General features: G+C 31.7%; 1 protein-coding gene across 1 annotated transcript; it reads right to left on the bottom strand.

Moving 5' to 3' along the window:
• Positions 1 to 10,746: 10,746 nt before the first annotated feature.
• Positions 10,747 to 13,044, bottom strand: LOC119602802 (P protein-like). The gene has a single exon (XM_037954523.1). It carries the CDS (start codon positions 13,015 to 13,017, stop codon positions 10,747 to 10,749), a length of 2,271 nt encoding a protein of 756 aa, XP_037810451.1. The 5' UTR covers positions 13,018 to 13,044.
• Positions 13,045 to 18,180: the final 5,136 nt, after the last annotated feature.

Here is an 18,180-nt window from a genome sequence, read left to right as displayed (position 1 = left end):
GTTAATAAAATGTGATGGCTGTTGAAAGAGGTGAAAACTGTTAATAAATATAAAAGTTAAAATTAAAACTAACATGAATATATATTCTAAATCAGACATGGAAAATTCAGCACTTTAGTACTTTTCCATTCAGAAAAATACAGCGGAAACCCCCCGCCCCACAACGTATTCAATACTTTTTCTAACTAATAAGCTTTTCATAAGTAGTCCTAAGAGTATTCAGTCTGTAGTCGAGTCTATAGTCTAGTCTATATGTCTAGTCTATATGTCTAGTCTATATGTCTAGTCTATATGTCTAGTCTATATGTCTAGTCTATATGTCTAGTCTATATGTCTAGTCTATAGTCTAGTCTATAGTCTAGTCTATAGCTTAGTCTATAGTCTAGTCTATAGTCTAGTTTATAGTATAGTCTATAGTCTAGTCTATAGCATAGTCTATAGCCTAGTCTATAGTCTAGTCTATAGTCTAGTGTAGACTATAGACTAGACTAGTCTAGTCTAGTCTATAGTCTAGTCTATAGTCTAGTCTATAGTCTAGTCTATAGTCTAGTCTATAGTCTAGTCTATAGTCTAGTCTATAGTCTAGTCTGTAGTCTAGTCTATAGTCTAGTCTAGCTAGTCTTAGTCTAGGTCTGTAGTCTAGTCTATAGTCTAGTCTATTAGTCTATAGTCTAGTCTATAGTCTATCATTCTAGTCTATAGTCTAGTCTATAGTCTAGTCTAGTCTAGTCTATAGTCTAGTCTATAGTCTAGTCTATAGTCTAGTCTATAGTCTAGTCTATAGTCTAGTCTATAGTCTAGTCTATAGTCTAGTCTATAGTCTAGTCTATAGTCTAGTCTAGTCTAGTAGTCTAGTCTATAGTCTAGTCTATAGTCTAGTCTATAGTCTAGTCTATAGTCTAGTCTATAGTCTAGTCTATAGTCTAGTCTATAGTCTAGTCTATAGTCTAGTCTATAGTCTAGTCTATAGTCTAGTCTATAGTCTAGTCTATAGTCTAGTCTATAGTCTAGTCTATAGTCTAGTCTATAGTCTAGTCTAGTCTAGTCTATAGTCTAGTCTATAGTCTAGTCTATAGTCTAGTCTATAGTCTAGTCTATAGTCTAGTCTATAGTCTAGTCTATAGTCTAGTCTATAGTCTAGTCTATAGTCTAGTCTATAGTCTAGTCTATAGTCTAGTCTATAGTCTAGTCTATAGTCTAGTCTATAGTCTAGTCTATAGTCTAGTCTAGTCTATAGTCTAGTCTATAGTCTAGTCTATAGTCTAGTCTATAGTCTAGTCTATAGTCTAGTCTATAGTCTAGTCTATAGTCTAGTCTATAGTCTAGTCTATAGTCTAGTCTATAGTCTAGTCTATAGTCTAGTCTATAGTCTAGTCTATAGTCTAGTCTATAGTCTAGTCTATAGTCTAGTCTATAGTCTAGTCTATAGTCTAGTCTATAGTCTAGTCTATAGTCTAGTCTATAGTCTAGTCTATAGTCTAGTCTATAGTCTAGTCTATAGTCTAGTCTATAGTCTAGTCTATAGTCTAGTCTATAGTCTAGTCTATAGTCTAGTCTATAGTCTAGTCTATAGTCTAGTCTATAGTCGAGTGCAACTGATTCGTTTGAAGCGAGAATTGACTGAAAAAGAAATTCATAATTCGGTACAGCCCCACCGAACTGCAGATATGTAACTGAGAAAGCTCTTCACAAAAACATATTTTATGATGAAAAATTTCTTTAAGACTTTTTGACACTTAAACAACTTACGATTATGCGAATTTTCTTAAATAACTTTGAACTCATTTTCAATAGCAGTCAGACAGTCAAGCCAGCCCCATAAGTTTAAACGTGAAACATTTTAATAACAAATGAAATATTAACGACTGGTCACTTTCAAAGCAAATATGTATGAGCAAACAGAAAAACGAAGAAAAATTATGCCAAAATACAAATAATTGCTTAAGCACGAGAAAAGTACAACACCAAACTAAACAAACCAAAAAAATCAATCCACGCAATAAGAACATCAATATCCTGGCAATAACAAAAAAAAAAAAATTCCAACCAAAAATAAAAAAACAAACCTAGACATTCCACTTGAAGAAGTTGCTAAAAAAAACACACACACACTAAAATTATACAAATTTATAAAACTTCATGATCAATGTGAACTAGTGTACTCCTTAAACAAGTACAAATGTATGATTTGGTAGGTTTGTCTGAATGTCTGTCCGTTTGGTCTCTGGTCAAATGAAATGTAATGAAAATACTTGTACTAAAAGAAATCTCATGGAATGTTGAGAGATTTTGTGAATTATTATCTTGGCAAATACATTGAACAGCTCAGGTCACGATTATCGTTCGAATCGATCCATCGATCGATGTAGTGCACTTTGCAAATTCCATTTTTTTTTAGTTTTTGTTGTTGTTGATTTTTAACATATTTTACTGTACGTTTATTTAAGCGTTGTATTGCGGGGGATAATGATTTTGGTACTATGCTGGTTGGTGATCATTATTATCATCATCTTGTTGATTATTTTATTCGTGGTACTTTATTCGAAAAAATAATGAAATCCTGCGTAATATAATGCAATTTATTTGGTATGTTTTAGTTTTGGGGGGATATTGCACAATGGGTAAGGTTTTGTTTTGAAATGAGATTTTTTTTAATGTAGTTGGAAAACAATTAAAGCTTTTTATTCTTTTTTATGAAAAAAGACTTTTTAGTGAATTTTAGTTAGTGGAAACGACATTTTTTTAAGATAAATGTAATCTTTTTATGAAAAAAGCGCTAAAAATATTTTATGATAAACAAAGTTTTGTTGAGAATTCTCTTTTTTTTTGGATTAAAGTAAAATAACAACTTAAAATCAATATATCTAATTCCGTTACAAAATTCTTCAATGAAAAAAGCTTTTATATGAAAAAAAATTTTTGAAAGAAAAAGCTTTTTCATTAAAAATGATTTTTAAAGAAAACTGTTTTTTTTTTGTAAAATGATTATGAAAGAAAAAATCTTTTGAAAGAAAAGTACTTTTTTATGAAAAAAACTTTTGAAGTAAAAAAATTTTATGGAGAATTTTCTTTTGATAAAGCTTTTTGGTAGAAAGAATTTAAAAATACATTTTTTATTAAAAAGCTTTTTCCAGTGAAAAAATTAGTTTTAAAAAAAGTTTTTCTAAGAAAATCTTCTTTTATTAGTGAAAAGCTTCTTTTATCAGTGAAAAGTTTTTTATAAGAAAACTTTTTTCAGTGAAAAAGTTATTTCATTATTTCAATGAATATAAAGCTTTATGCTCTTAATGATAAAACTTTTTCTTGGAAAAGATTTTTTTTAATTTTGTGAGAAAACATTTTGAGAAAATTATGAAAGCTTTTTTCAATGAGCAATAAATTTATAAAAAGCTTTTAAAGCAAAAACAATTATGTAAAGAATTTTCCTTTTATAAAGCTTTTTCGTCGAAAAAGTTTTTTAATTTTGTGGAAATTATAATCACACTTCTTCCCATAGTGTACCCAGCACATGGCAATCTTTAAATCATTGAACTTTATATAATAAACTAATTTTGATAATCGTTATTTTTCTTGAAGGTCTTAAACTTAATATATAAATTGGCTTTCATTTAAAAATCACATACAAACAAATGTGGGAGGTAGTGATGTGGGGAAGAGAAAGAGTGAACGACTAAAGATCGACTAAGAGCTAGAGCTTAAGATTAAAAAAAAGTTTAACCAAAAAAAAGTTATATATTGAACAATTTGTTGATCTGCCAACTTATAAATAAAATGATTTGCAAGGTCTCTTGTCTGTTGGTTGGCTGTTGGTGATGTTGTTATTAGGTGTGATTACCGCCATTATAGGTTTATGACTTAAACTCTTCAATCTTATGATCTTGATCATTTTTCTTTAGTTTTAGGTTGTGAGTTAAAATATAACGATTTATGATTGTTGCTTAAGATTTTTTGTTTTTGGGGTTAAAAACATAAATTTCTGTTTTTCGGTTTTATCGCAGTACTTTATAGTTGTTTTCCTTTTAGAGATTTACTTGGCTGTTTGCAGTTGATAATAGTCCACTTTAAAATATAATCATGACCTTAAGGGAATTTATTTTCATTTCCAACGATTACGTATGAAATGTTACAAGAATCAATGTAAAAAAAGTAACGATAACCAAAACTGTAATTCAAATGTAATAAACTGCTGATAACAACATGTTTTATGTTTATATGTATGTAATTTTATCATTAGTTACATTTTCTAGATACATACCAAAGAAATATTTCTTTTTATTTTGAAACTCAACTGTGTTGATTGATTACCAGCAAATGTTGGTTGTCAAATTTCTTTTTTAAGGGCATTTTTTGAAGAATATTTTGGGGTTTTAAAGAACATAAAGAGATCTTATAAAGCATTGGCCATTAAGTTACTAAAAAGAGAAAAAATTGTGTTTCTTAAATACTTTATGCAATTAACTAACATTACATACCTTTAACTCTCTTCTTACTGAATCAACATTTTAATCATACTTTGTCTTAGACCAGTTACATTTAAAACAAAAAAGTGAAAATGATTTTAAAAAAAGATTCCATTCAAAATCTGAAACTAAGCACAAAAAAAATCATATTAAAAACTCCACCTGCACGCCCTATCAGGTGTTTAAACATTTAACAACTTAAGCCGCAGTATAAGTTTAAGATTTGACATCTTAAATTCATTCGCAACAACACACAGCACACACACTCACCCAGCAGACACAATCAAATCCGCACACTCCATTTAAAGGCACTACATTGCGAGAGTATTAACTGGACTCCCCTTACAAAAAAAGGAAAACAGATCTTTGTTAAGCTGGTCATGTTATAAGAATCCTAAAAATTAACCAAAAAGCGAAAAGATGCAGAAAAAAAATAGTTTTCGCATGAGGCGAAAATTTAAGGCGGTTACAGCGTATTAACTTGAGAGCAGCAAAGGAATGAAACCAAAAATAAAAACAAAATATTTAAAAAAAATTCAAAAATCTTTAGCATACCATATGGATACAGACAGGCTGACAGACAGACATATTTACCAAACAAAAACTATAGGAAAAACATAATCCAGCATCAGCAACCTCTGACCGAATTTTTTTTTCAGATAACTATCGGTTGGCGTGCAAATATGCACCAGCCTAAGAAGGATCATTTATATTTTTCAATACCCTACTGCTAGTCAGTGAATGTAACGATTTTGGGAGGCAAAAAGTTCTTTACAATGTTTGAGAATACATATGTATGTATATTGAAAAATGATCTCAGTGATGTGTGATCATAGATTTTACAAAGTTTCTTTACAAAAGAGGAAACTAGTCTCTATAGACCAGGCTATAGTCTAGTCGATATAGTCTACTCGACATAGTCTAGTCGACATAGTCTAGTCGATATAGTCTAGCCGATATAGTCTAGTTGATATAGTCTAGGAGATATAGTCTAGGCGATATAATCTTGTCGATATAGTCTAGGCGATATAGTCTAGTCTATAATCTAGTCTAGTCGATATAGTCTAGTCTATAATCTAGTCTATAGTCTAGTCTAGTCTATAGTCTAGTCTGCAGTCTAGTCTATAGTGTAGTCTATAGTCTAGTCTATAGTCTAGTCTATAGTCTAGTCTATAGTCTAGTCTAGTCTAATCTAGTCTATAGTCTAGTCTAGTCTATAGTCTAGTCTACAGTCTAGTCTAGTCTATAGTCTAGTCTACAGTCTAGTCTATAGTGTAGTCTATAGTCTAGTCTATAGTCTAGTCTATAGTCTAGTCTATAGTCTAGTCTATAGTCTAGTCTATAGTATAGTCTATAGTGTAGTCTATAGTCTAGTCTATAGTCTAGTCTATAGTGTAGTCTATAGTCTAGTCTATAGTCTAGTCTATAGTCTAGTCTATAGTCTAGTCTATAGTCTAGTCTATAGTCTAGTCTATAGTCTAGTCTATAGTCTAGTCTATAGTCTAGTCTATAGTCTAGTCTATAGTCTAGTCTATAGTCTAGTCTATAGTCTAGTCTATAGTCTAGTCTATAGTCTAGTCTATAGTCTAGTCTATAGTCTAGTCTATAGTCTAGTCTATAGTCTAGTCTATAGTCTAGTCTATAGTCTAGTCTATAGTCTAGTCTATAGTCTAGTCTATAGTCTAGTCTATAGTCTAGTCTATAGTCTAGTCTATAGTCTAGTCTATAGTCTAGTCTATAGTCTAGTCTATAGTCTAGTCTATAGTCTAGTCTATAGTCTAGTCTATAGTCTAGTCTATAGTCTAGTCTATAGTCTAGTCTATAGTCTAGTCTATAGTCTAGTCTATAGTCTAGTCTATAGTCTAGTCTATAGTCTAGTCTATAGTCTAGTCTATAGTCTAGTCTATAGTCTAGTCTATAGTCTAGTCTATAGTCTAGTCTATAGTCTAGTCTATAGTCTAGTCTATAGTCTAGTCTATAGTCTAGTCTATAGTCTAGTCTATAGTCTAGTCTATAGTCTAGTCTATAGTCTAGTCTATAGTCTAGTCTATAGTCTAGTCTATAGTCTAGTCTATAGTCTAGTCTATAGTCTAGTCTATAGTCTAGTCTATAGTCTAGTCTATAGTCTAGTCTATAGTCTAGTCTATAGTCTAGTCTATAGTCTAGTCTATAGTCTAGTCTATAGTCTAGTCTATAGTCTAGTCTATAGTCTAGTCTATAGTCTAGTCTATAGTCTAGTCTATAGTCTAGTCTATAGTCTAGTCTATAGTCTAGTCTATAGTCTAGTCTATAGTCTAGTCTATAGTCTAGTCTATAGTCTAGTCTATAGTCTAGTCTATAGTCTAGTCTATCTAGTCTATAGTCTAGTCTATAGTCTAGTCTATAGTCTAGTCTATAGTCTAGTCTATAGTCTATATAGTCTATAGTCTAGTCTATAGTCTAGTCTATAGTCTAGTCTATAGTCTAGTCTAGATTATCTAGTCTAGTCTAGTTAGTCTATAGTAGTCTATAGTCTAGTCTATAGTCTAGTATAGTCTAGGCTATAGTCTATGTCAGTCTTAGTTAGTCTAGTCTATAGTCTATCTATAGTCTATCTATAGTCTAGTCTCGTCGTCTAGTCATAGTCTAGTCTATAGTCAGTCTATAGTCTAGTCTATGTCTAGTTATAGTCTAGTTGTAGTCTATAGTCTAGTCTATAGTCTAGTCTATAGTCTATCTATAGTCTAGTCTATAGTCTAGTCTATAGTCTAGTCTATAGTCTAGTCTCTAGTCTAAGTCTATGTCTAGTCTATAGTCTAGTCTATAGTCTAGTCTATATAGTCTAGTCTATAGTCTAGTCTATAGTCTAGTCTATAGTCTAGTCTATAGTCTTCTAGTCTATAGTCTAGTCTATAGTTAGTCTAAGTCTAGTCTATAGTAGTCTATAGTCTATTAGGTCTAGCTATAGTCTAGTCATAGTCTAGTCTATAGTCTAGTCTATAGTCTAGTCTATAGTCTAGTCTATAGTCTAGTCTATAGTATAGTCTATAGTCTAGTTCTTGTCTTAGTCTTAGTCGAGTCTATAGTAGTCTATTCGATAGTCTAGTCTATAGTCTAGTCTATAGTCTAGTCTATAGTCTAGTCTATAGTCTAGTCTATAGTCTAGTCTATAGTCTAGTCTATAGTCTAGTCTATAGTCTAGTCTATAGTCTAGTCTATAGTCTAGTCTATAGTCTAGTCTATAGTCTAGTCTATAGTCTAGTCTATAGTCTAGTCTATAGTCTAGTCCTATAGTCTAGTCTATAGTCTAGTCTAGTCTATAGTCTAGTCTATAGTCTAGTCTATAGTCTAGTCTATAGTCTAGTCTATAGACTAGACTATAGATTATTATAGATTATCTATAGTCTAGTCTATAGTCTAAAATTTAAAAATTTTTCCCTAAAGTTATAAAAATTTTGTGTTCAAATTTTAGCATATCGCTAATCTATTCATACGAAATTGTAAAGTTATTATCGCTCATTACAGTTCGTATTAAACCTCTCTCCACAACCATGTATTTTTAACCATATTTACCTGATTTGTTTGTGTCTTTGTTGTTTATTTTTTCTTTTCGTAATTTCGTTTCGTACATTTGTACGACTAAACTAAAAAAATACCACACAAAACAATAACAAATGAACACACTGAAAGCTTGTCTTGAAGGCTCCTCATTTGAGTAGTTGCTGTTGTTGTTGTATATTTAAGCCCTGGGAATTATTGAGGGCGAAATCTACTGCACTGCTTTACAAGACTAAATACAAACGTTCGTTCGTTCGTTCGTTCATTCAAACATACAAACGCTGTATAACAGCTAAATTTATGTATATTAATTTTTGAGTGTTAAATATTTTTAAAGTTTATGATGGCAGTGGTGTGGTTGGTAATGGTGTTTCCTCGATATTGTTGGAGAGTTGGTGTTACTGATGATAATGACGCTGTTGTTTGTGTTATTGGTGGTGGATCGTGGTGTAATGTGAAACTAATTAAATTAAAAAGAAATTTATTTTAACATCTTTAACATAAAGTTTCTTCCCCCTTTTTTTTGGGTAGTTGGTGCTGTGGTGCGAATGAAGGTTGGTGTTGTATTTTATTGCATTTCAAAGGAATTTCTTGATAATGATATAAATACCAAGATAGACATGTACTAAATACAATGAAATGGAAGGACCTACGGACGGACGGACAGTCTTTCTTATGTCAACTTTGTATTAAAAAAATCACAGTTTTATGCGACCGACCCTTTTTCTATAAAACTCACACTTTTCTCTTTTTTTCGCTTCATTTCTTTAACTTTAAACTTAGGGGCTTTGAATGTGAAGTGTGTTTATAATACAAAAGAAAAAAGTACAATAGTACCAGTATTTTGCAGTACGTCTATGGCTTCCTGTTTAAGTATGTGAAATAGGAAACACTCAAAAATCAATTAATATTGTAACTTTAGCACGTGCTTTAGAAAACAAGTAAAATTGTTGGAAAAGAGTGTATGAGATTTTATAAAAAGCAAGAAAAATAAACTTGAACTTAAAGTTGTCATATAAAGACATTTCAAATAAATGCTTAGTAGGAGGAGTACATAAATAATACTTACTTTAGGCCTGAAAGATAAGCATATTCCTTGTTATTAAATTTGTTTAACAATCTAGTTTTATATCGTCGGAATTAGGTTTAAGACATTATTTATTGTGTTGGAAATTTTAGGGTACTGATACTTCATAAAAGCTAAACGTGCCATTTGGATATAGACCAATAACGAAAACTTTAGTTCAGTTCTAGTTCAGTTCTAGTTCAGTTCAAGTTCAGTTCTAATTCAGTTCTAATTCAGTTCTAGTTCAGTTCTAGTTCAGTTTTAGTTCAGTTCAAGTTCAGTTCTAGTTCAGTTCTAGTCAGTTCTAGTTCAGTTCTAGTTCAGTTCTAGTTCAGTTCTAGTTCAGTTCTAGTTCAGTTCTAGTTCAGTTCTAGTTCAGTTCTAGTTCAGTTCTAGTCAGTTCTAGTTCAGTTCTAGTCAGTTCTAGTTCAGTTCTAGTCAGTTCTAGTTCAGTTCTAGTTCAGTTCTAGTTCAGTTCTAGTTCAGTTCTAGTTCAGTTCTAGTTCAGTTCTAGTTCAGTTCTAGTTCAGTCTAGTTCAGTTCTAGTTCAGTTCTAGTTCAGTTCTAGTTCAGTTCTAGTTCAGTTCTAGTTCAGTTCTAGTTCAGTTCTAGTTCAGTTCTAGTTCAGTTCTAGTTCAGTTCTAGTTCAGTTCTAGTTCAGTTCTAGTTCAGTTCTAGTTCAGTTCTAGTTCAGTTCTAGTTCAGTTCCAGTTCTAGTTCAGTTCTAGTTCAGTTCTAGTTCAGTTCTAGTCCAATTTTAAGGCCTCTTGTAGGAGTTCTTGAAGTCGCTTCGTATTTTGCCGAGAATCAAGTGTTCCGAGCTTTTGATAGAAACAATACATGTATCGATTTGATTTTCAGAGGCCTAGCTTGGTAGCTTTTATATGCGAACTATTCTCAGGATTCCATAAATACGTTTGTGATCGTACTTTTAGATCCTTACCTGTTCTCAACAGAATTTCCTTCGACGTCAGCCTGATCATGAATATGTTAATGCTGAACAACACTATCTATAATCCGGTTCCAAATTCAAAAAAAATTTCTCTGTTTCAGTAAACAACTTAATACAAAATTTCAATTAAAATGATAAATAAATCCTTTTGATATACAAAAAGATGCAGCAACCCAACAATATTTGTTACGTTCTTAAGGTAATAACACGATTTAAACTTATCGTTCAATTATAAGATCATAAAAATAATTTTGAAAACGATTTTTCAAATTCATAAAACTTTATTATGATCACTAACTTCTTTTTACTTCACTCTCTTAAAGGTTGCTTAAATGAAAAATGTTCAAAATAGAAGGTAGAAAAAGTAAATTGAAATGAAATATGTAATTTAGCAACAATATTTATTTATGTTTATTTTAACGTTTAAAAAACAATGTTGTTGAAAACAAAAGTATAAGCATAATATGCAATGAAAATTGAATTGTAGCAAAGAATAGGCTTAAAAGCAGAACAAATGAAGAACAACTAAGGAAAAAAAAAATCACGCAAATCACGATCAAACGATTATCGAAAAAAAAACAACCTTAAATCGTGATTGATTGCGTACAACTGAAACAAAAAGCCAACCCCAAATGAAACCCTAACATTATTAAAAAACAATTTTGTTTAAAGGATTTATTTTTTTAACGTTTTTTAACAATTTTAACAAATTTTGGTACACATACGTTTACTCAATGCCAAGTCCAAAAGCAATGAGCCAAATAGAGATAAATAGTGGCGGCTACTAAAGTACATAACATAATGGGAAAACCAAATATGAAAAAATCTATAAATGAAAAACGATAACCATGTTGTTCGGCCACACCCGAGGAGACCACGTTAGCCGAGGCTCCTATCAAAGTGCCATTACCGCCAAAACAAGCACCAAATGCCAAAGCCCATACTAAGGGTGGCAGGGGCAAATCTAATTCCTTATTTTGACTTAAGTTAACCACAATTTTGATCATCATGGTGGTAACAGGTATGTTGTCCAGAAAAGCCGAGGCTATGCCAGATATCCATAATATTATTAAAATGGCCACTAAAAGACGTTGTTGTGGTTCAGCTTTTAAAATACATTTGACACATATATCGCCCAAAGCGCCTATAAGACCTAATTCCGTCAAAGCCTCCATTAATATAAACAAAGAGGAGAAGAATAGTAAAGTAGACCATTCCACTCTAGATAGAACAGCTTCTATATCGGTATCTGCTAGTATTAAAAGGAGTATGGCACCCACTAAAGCACTCCAGCCCAAAGAAAGATGTTGCAAATCCGGTACCGTATGCAGGAAAAATAGCACCAAAACGAAAGCAAATGAAATGGAGGCTTTTATCAATAGAACCTTATTGCGTATGGGATAGGAGGCTTTCATTTGCTCCAAAGTTGTCTTGTAGTCAACCTCCATATAAACTCCTTTGGCTTCCAGTTCTTTAAGCTTTTGCCTCAAGACATGAGCTTTTTTCTGTAAAGTATTTTGCACAATTTCCTCATCTGTAGTGATGGGTTGTATATTTTGGGCAGCCTTTTCCCATACTTGAATCTCATGTTTCAAGGCCTCAATTTCCACAGACTGTTTATTCATATAACCCGATATTTTGGGATATTTCACATATAAAAAAGCAAAAGTGGTTAAAAGACCCAATACCACTCCCGGCAGCATGTGTGCTATAAAATTGCCAAAATTGACACCATTAGTTTCTACATAATGATTGGTCATGATAATTATATTGGGAGGATCTCCTACGGGCGTTAGGGCTGCACCCACATTAGAATATATAACCATGCTCATTAATACCGGCACAGGATTAAGATTGGTGACCTCACATAGACGTATGGTAACGGGAGTCATGAGCAACATCATGGTTACATTGTCCAAAAAGGCCGATAGAAAAGCGGTGAAAAAACATAAAACATAAATCAAATAAAACAGTTCACCTCTGGCCAATTCATAGGCCAAAACCGCTAAGTAATCAAAAATACCCGATTCCGAGAGTATGGCCACCAAAATCATCATGCCAAACAGCAGCATTAAGGTTTCCACATCCAACCATTTTAAAATGATTTCGGTAGAAGGACGGGCATTTAAAGCAGCCAAAATGCCAATGGCTAAAGTAGATGCCACTACCGAGGCCAAAGTGCGATTTATAAATTCCCAGATTATCATTATATACAAGAATAATAAAACAAAAGTGCCATAAATAATGCCCAAAGTCTGATCCACAGGGGTCATATTACACGATAGCTTCACAGTTAAATCCTTTTCTATATTGGTTTTGAGTTTCAAAAATAATTTGGCTTTTTGTTTAAGCCGGCTAATATCTTCATTTAGATTCATGTGTATTTGCTTAGGCACGGCCAAAACATATTCCAATTCTTGGGGCCTTTCGATTAATAAACCCCATTTTTTGGATATTATGGTCTCTTTATTGTCTTCTGCAACCATAAGCACTTGTAGGGTTAATTGTGGTTGAGTTTCCTGGGGTATGACCTCCACATCCTGTTCAATTTGAAAAGGTCCTTTTACTAAAACCTCTATGGCTGTTTTTGTACTGGGCTCCGGTTGTAATTGAACAAATTTATCCTGCTTGGGTGCTAGAGCCAACAATAATGGTTTATATAATTGTTCTTTATGAGTCACTATGGATATGGCGTAAATGCACCATATAATAAATAATAGGGCAACTTTTGACCAATGTTGTATTAAAGCTTTGCGGCTCTTTTTGGTCGGTAAAGTTTCTTCGGAAAGCTCTACATCAAGTCTTACTTTTTTGGTGGCAATTTCCTCAGCTTCATATTCTACGGTAGGTAAATCATCTTCTTTTTCATCCTTGTCTTCAGGCTCATTTTTGTTAGCTCCAGCCATTAAACGTTTAAGATAGATATTATGTGAAGAAGTAGCTTCATTGTTGGCGGTGGTTTCCTTATCAAGATTTTCAATGTTTAAGCAGCTTTCTGACATATTTTTGATGCAATTTTATTGACAATTTAAAAAATATGAATAAGTTTTTGAAATAAATAAAATGGAACAGAATAAAGACAGGTTTCTAAATTAATTATTTTTTAGGAACTCAGAAATTGAAATATCTGGTATCTAATTAAAATTATCTAGACAAGTTACTTCTGTTTCTAGAAAGGTGTAACCAGCTCCTTAACACAACAATACCACAAACTAAACTTTGAAATCTTTATATAACATCTCTTATTCGCAATCAAAATTGTATACCTAATCTCCTGCACCTCACCTTAAACTAACATTAGCTCACACCTATAAAATCCATTCAAAAGCAGTAGTACTCATGTATAATGTTTTATTTTTATAAATAAATTAAATTAATTAAAATCATTTACCGTCTAAAACAGTTTAAATAAAAATTCTCATAAGAGGTAAACCACAATGTCACCACTACCATTAAAAACCCCCAACTACATTAAAATAAATGTATATAACTTACGTATGTATGTATGTGTGTGCAGAGGAAAAACACACACCAAAAATAATTAAATTAAATAATATTATATTTAATGAGTATTCTAATGGGCTAAACAAAAATTATATGTACAACAGGCATACAACAGGATACTTTTCATGTTCATAGTTATCGTTTTTAAAAAAAGGCCTCTTGTGCTAGGCACTCGAACAAACAAAAAAAGGACACAGAGAAAAAAAATTTAACAATAATTTTTATAAACATTAAAATATTTTTATATATTTATTTATAAATAAATTTAAATTTTTTGCTAGAATATTATGAAGTTACGAAAGTTTACAGTTTTCGTGATTTTCTCTTAATTTTATAAATTTTTATACAGTTTTTTTTTCATGTGTATTAATTTACACCATTTTGTCTAACCCCAATTAATTGCACAAAATGTTGTACAAAAATTCAATTTCATATAAAATTGTATGTTTTACTAGTTAAAGAATTCAAAACAAAAATGAAAATATCTACAGTCATGTGAAAAAGTTTAGCAGACTAGACTAGACTATAGACTATAGACTAGACTATAGACTAGACTATAGACTAGACTATAGACTAGACTATAGACTAGACTAGACTATAGACTAGACTATAGACTAGACTATAGACTAGACTATAGACTACTAGACTAGACTATTCACTAGACTATAGACTAGACTATAGACTAGACTAGACTATAGACTAGACTATTGACTAGACTATAGACTAGACTATAGACTAGACTATAGACTAGACTATAGACTAGACTATAGACTAGACTATAGACTAGACTATAGACTAGACTATAGACTAGACTATAGACTAGACTATAGACTAGACTATAGACTAGACTATAGACTAGACTATAGACTAGACTATAGACTAGACTATAGACTAGACTATAGACTAGACTATAGACTAGACTATAGACTAGACTATAGACTAGACTATAGACTAGACTATAGACTAGACTATAGACTAGACTATAGACTAGACTATAGACTAGACTATAGACTAGACTATAGACTAGACTATAGACTAGACTATAGACTAGACTATAGACTAGACTATAGACTAGACTATAGACTAGACTATAGACTAGACTATAGACTAGACTATAGACTAGACTATAGACTAGACTATAGACTAGATAGACTAGACTATAGACTAGACTATAGACTAGACTATAGACTAGACTATAGACTAGACTAATAGACTAGACTATAGACTAGACTATAGACTAGACTATAGACTAGACTAGACTATAGACTAGACTATAGACTAGACTATAGACTAGACTATAGACCTACTAGACTAGACATAGACTAGACTAGACTATAGACTAGACTATAGACTAGACTATAGACTAGACTATAGACTAGAACTAGAGACTAACTAGACTAGACTATAGACTAGACTATAGACTAGACTATAGACTAGACTATAGACTAGACTATAGACTAGACTATAGACTAGACTATAGACTAGACTATAGACTAGACTATAGACTAGACTATAGACTAGACTATAGACTAGACTATAGACTAGACTATAGACTAGACTATAGACTAGACTATAGACTAGACTATAGACTAGACTATAGACTAGACTATAGACTAGACTATAGACTAGACTATAGACTAGACTATAGACTAGACTATAGACTAGACTATAGACTAGACTATAGACTAGACTATAGACTAGACTATAGACTAGACTATAGTCTAGACTAGACTATAGACTGGACTATAGTCTAGACTAGACTATAGACTAGACTATAGTCTAGACTAGACTATAGACTAGACTATAGACTAGACTATAGACTAGACTATAGTCTAAACTAGACTATAGACTAGACTATAGACTAGACTATAGACTAGACTATAGACTAGACTATAGACTAGACTATAGACTAGACTATTGACTAGACTATAGACTAGACTATTGACTAGACTATAGACTAGACTATAGACTAGACTACCGACTAGACTAGGGACTAGTCCATAGTCTATTCCATAGTCAAGAATACGACTATACTCTAGAGTAGACTATAGATAGACCATAGACTGTACAATAGACTAGAATCTAACTGATGAATCCGCTGCAACTTCAGTATATTGTCGTGGCTCTAATTGCTACTTATTTAACCATCTGAATTAAAAAATCTTTAGGCCATTTTTTAAAATAACTTGTAAAGGATTAGCTTTTTTCAATTTAAGCTGTTTTATTTTTTATTATTTTTTGTTCTGTTTTTGTTTCACCAGTTGTTAGCTTATTTTTTTCTAAAACAATAATTTCATTTCGTTAACATCTGTTGGCATTTTATGGTCGAAAAATAAAAAGGGTCTACAAAAAGATAAGTTTGCAAAAACATCGAGACTTTTATAAAAATGTTTATTATTTTTTCTAAAGCCGTCTTCACCGCACTAAACAACTTTTCATTAGTAGATTTTGTGGAAATTTTCTATTTAGGGGTAATTTGCAAAAAAAATCACAGAGTGAAAAAAGAACCAGTTCCAGCCTTTTGAACTTTTTAGAGGGTATTTAAAAGACAACAAACAAAATTTAAAGAGGCGAGCGAACGAAAAGGAAACAAAATCTGGCAGTTTTTCTATATTTTAATTTTTTTTTTTTTAATTTTCGGTGTAAAGTATGAGGTCATTTACCCATAAATTTTGTCTTTAAAATATGGCTGCTTTTAGTTATAAAATTCCTTTTCTTGTTCGCACTAAGAAGCTCTAAACATAAAACAACAACAATAACAAAATTAACACATTCCTTTGTCAGCCTTAATAAGGACTAATTTCTAGTGCGTTTTCCTTTTTTTGCCGTTTCCTTATTAAAATTATGGCATTAGTAAGAGAAGTTTATACAACAAAAAATAAATTTTACAGACAGTTTTATTGCTTTCGAGAGTAAAAACAGCTAAAAATGTCCTTTTGTGACACATCTTAATGACCTTGATGCCTAAAATTATGCTTTAGAAACACGACAGAACTGAATGTGTTTGCATGTATGTGGGAGTGTGAGTGGGTGTGTGCAAGGATGTGTGTGTATGTTTAGATGTAATAAAATGTGTTAGAGTGTGTGAGTTTTAACATAAAATTTATATTCATTGTTGCCTTGTTGTAAAACAAGCAACAAATTATATTGTATGTGTAAATGTTGTTGTTGTTGTTAGAACAGAAATAAAAACAATAATAACTCTATATAAAATCTCTCCTTCTCACACTAACAACAATAGCAAACAACATCAACTGAAAGAATGAAAATAATATACCAAATTATACTTTGATTGTACAAAAGTATGAATGTAAGTTTTTGTCCGTCTGTCCGTTCAAAACATAAAATCAAAAGCAGAAACAGGAATAGACACAAAGCAGCAGTAACCTCAGCAGACGCTATAAAAGGAAGTTGTTCCTACTTCTTTTCCTTGCATTCAATTCACAGTCCTCCTCCGGCAGTGCTTTTGTACAGAGTAATGATTTTATTACAGCAACATGTTGAAAGTTCTTATTGTTGTTTTTTGTTTGCCGTAGTTGTTTGTTGCTGTTGTTTACGCAGACATTTATTGCCTGGAGGTGAAAATGTATGGGTGAAAGTTGTGTGAGTAGGGGTGGGGGTGCTGCTGGTGTTGTATAACATAAAAACTTCCGAGATCACAATGCATTTGTTAGGTTTGAAGTTTTACTTTGTTTTATATCTACACAAAAATGTTTACTAGGGAAGGTTTCTTTTGAGGAATTTGGAAAATTTTTACTCCAAGAAAATATTTTAATTATATAAAAATTTTATTTCAAAATGTAAACTGGTATTTTATGCTTTTCAAAGAGGAATACTATCCTTAATAAATACACTGAAAGAAATAAAATATCATGCATTTTAAATATTTCATTATTATTTTGCTATAGACTGCTCTCTATACTAGACTAGTCTGTAGTGTATTATACAGTCTCGTCTATAGTCTAGTATAGTCTAGTCTATAGTCTAGTCTATAGTCTAGTCTATAGTGTAATCTATAGTCTCGTCTAGTCTAAAGTCTAGTCTATAGTCTAGTCTATAGTCTAGTCTATAGTCTAGTCTATAGTCTAGTCTATAGTCTAGTCTATAGTCTAGTCTATAGTCTAGTCTATAGTCTAGTCTATAGTCTAGTCTATAGTCTAGTCTATAGTCTAGTCTATAGTCTAGTCTATAGTCTAGTCTATAGTCTAGTCTATAGTCTAGTCTATAGTCTAGTCTATAGTCTAGTCTATAGTCTAGTCTATAGTCTAGTCTATAGTCTAGTCTATAGTCTAGTCTATAGTCTAGTCTATAGTCTAGTCTATAGTCTAGTCTATAGTCTAGTCTATAGTCTAGTCTATAGTCTAGTCTATAGTCTAGTCTATAGTCTAGTCTATAGTCTAGTCTATAGTCTAGTCTATAGTCTAGTCTATAGTCTAGTCTATAGTCTAGTCTATAGTCTAGTCTATAGTCTAGTCTATAGTCTAGTCTATAGTCTAGTCTATAGTCTAGTCTATAGTCTAGTCTATAGTCTAGTCTATAGTCTAGTCTATAGTCTAGTCTATAGTCTAGTCTATAGTCTAGTCTATAGTCTAGTCTATAGTCTAGTCTATAGTCTAGTCTATAGTCTAGTCTATAGTCTAGTCTATAGTCTAGTCTATAGT

Source organism: Lucilia sericata, unplaced genomic scaffold, assembly GCF_015586225.1.
Source record: "Lucilia sericata isolate MDLA Ls3-8-SP2 unplaced genomic scaffold, ASM1558622v1 Contig000254F_arrow, whole genome shotgun sequence".
Taxonomy (NCBI): Eukaryota; Metazoa; Arthropoda; class Insecta; order Diptera; family Calliphoridae; genus Lucilia; species Lucilia sericata.
The sequence above is the reverse complement of the archived record's forward strand: the minus strand, read 5'-3'. Positions and strand labels throughout refer to the sequence as shown.

Bases quoted from the DNA above. Each gene is read 5' to 3' on its own strand.
- LOC119602802 (XM_037954523.1), bottom strand. From the start codon at position 13,017: ATGTCAGAAAGCTGCTTAAACATTGAAAATCTTGATAAGGAAACCACC.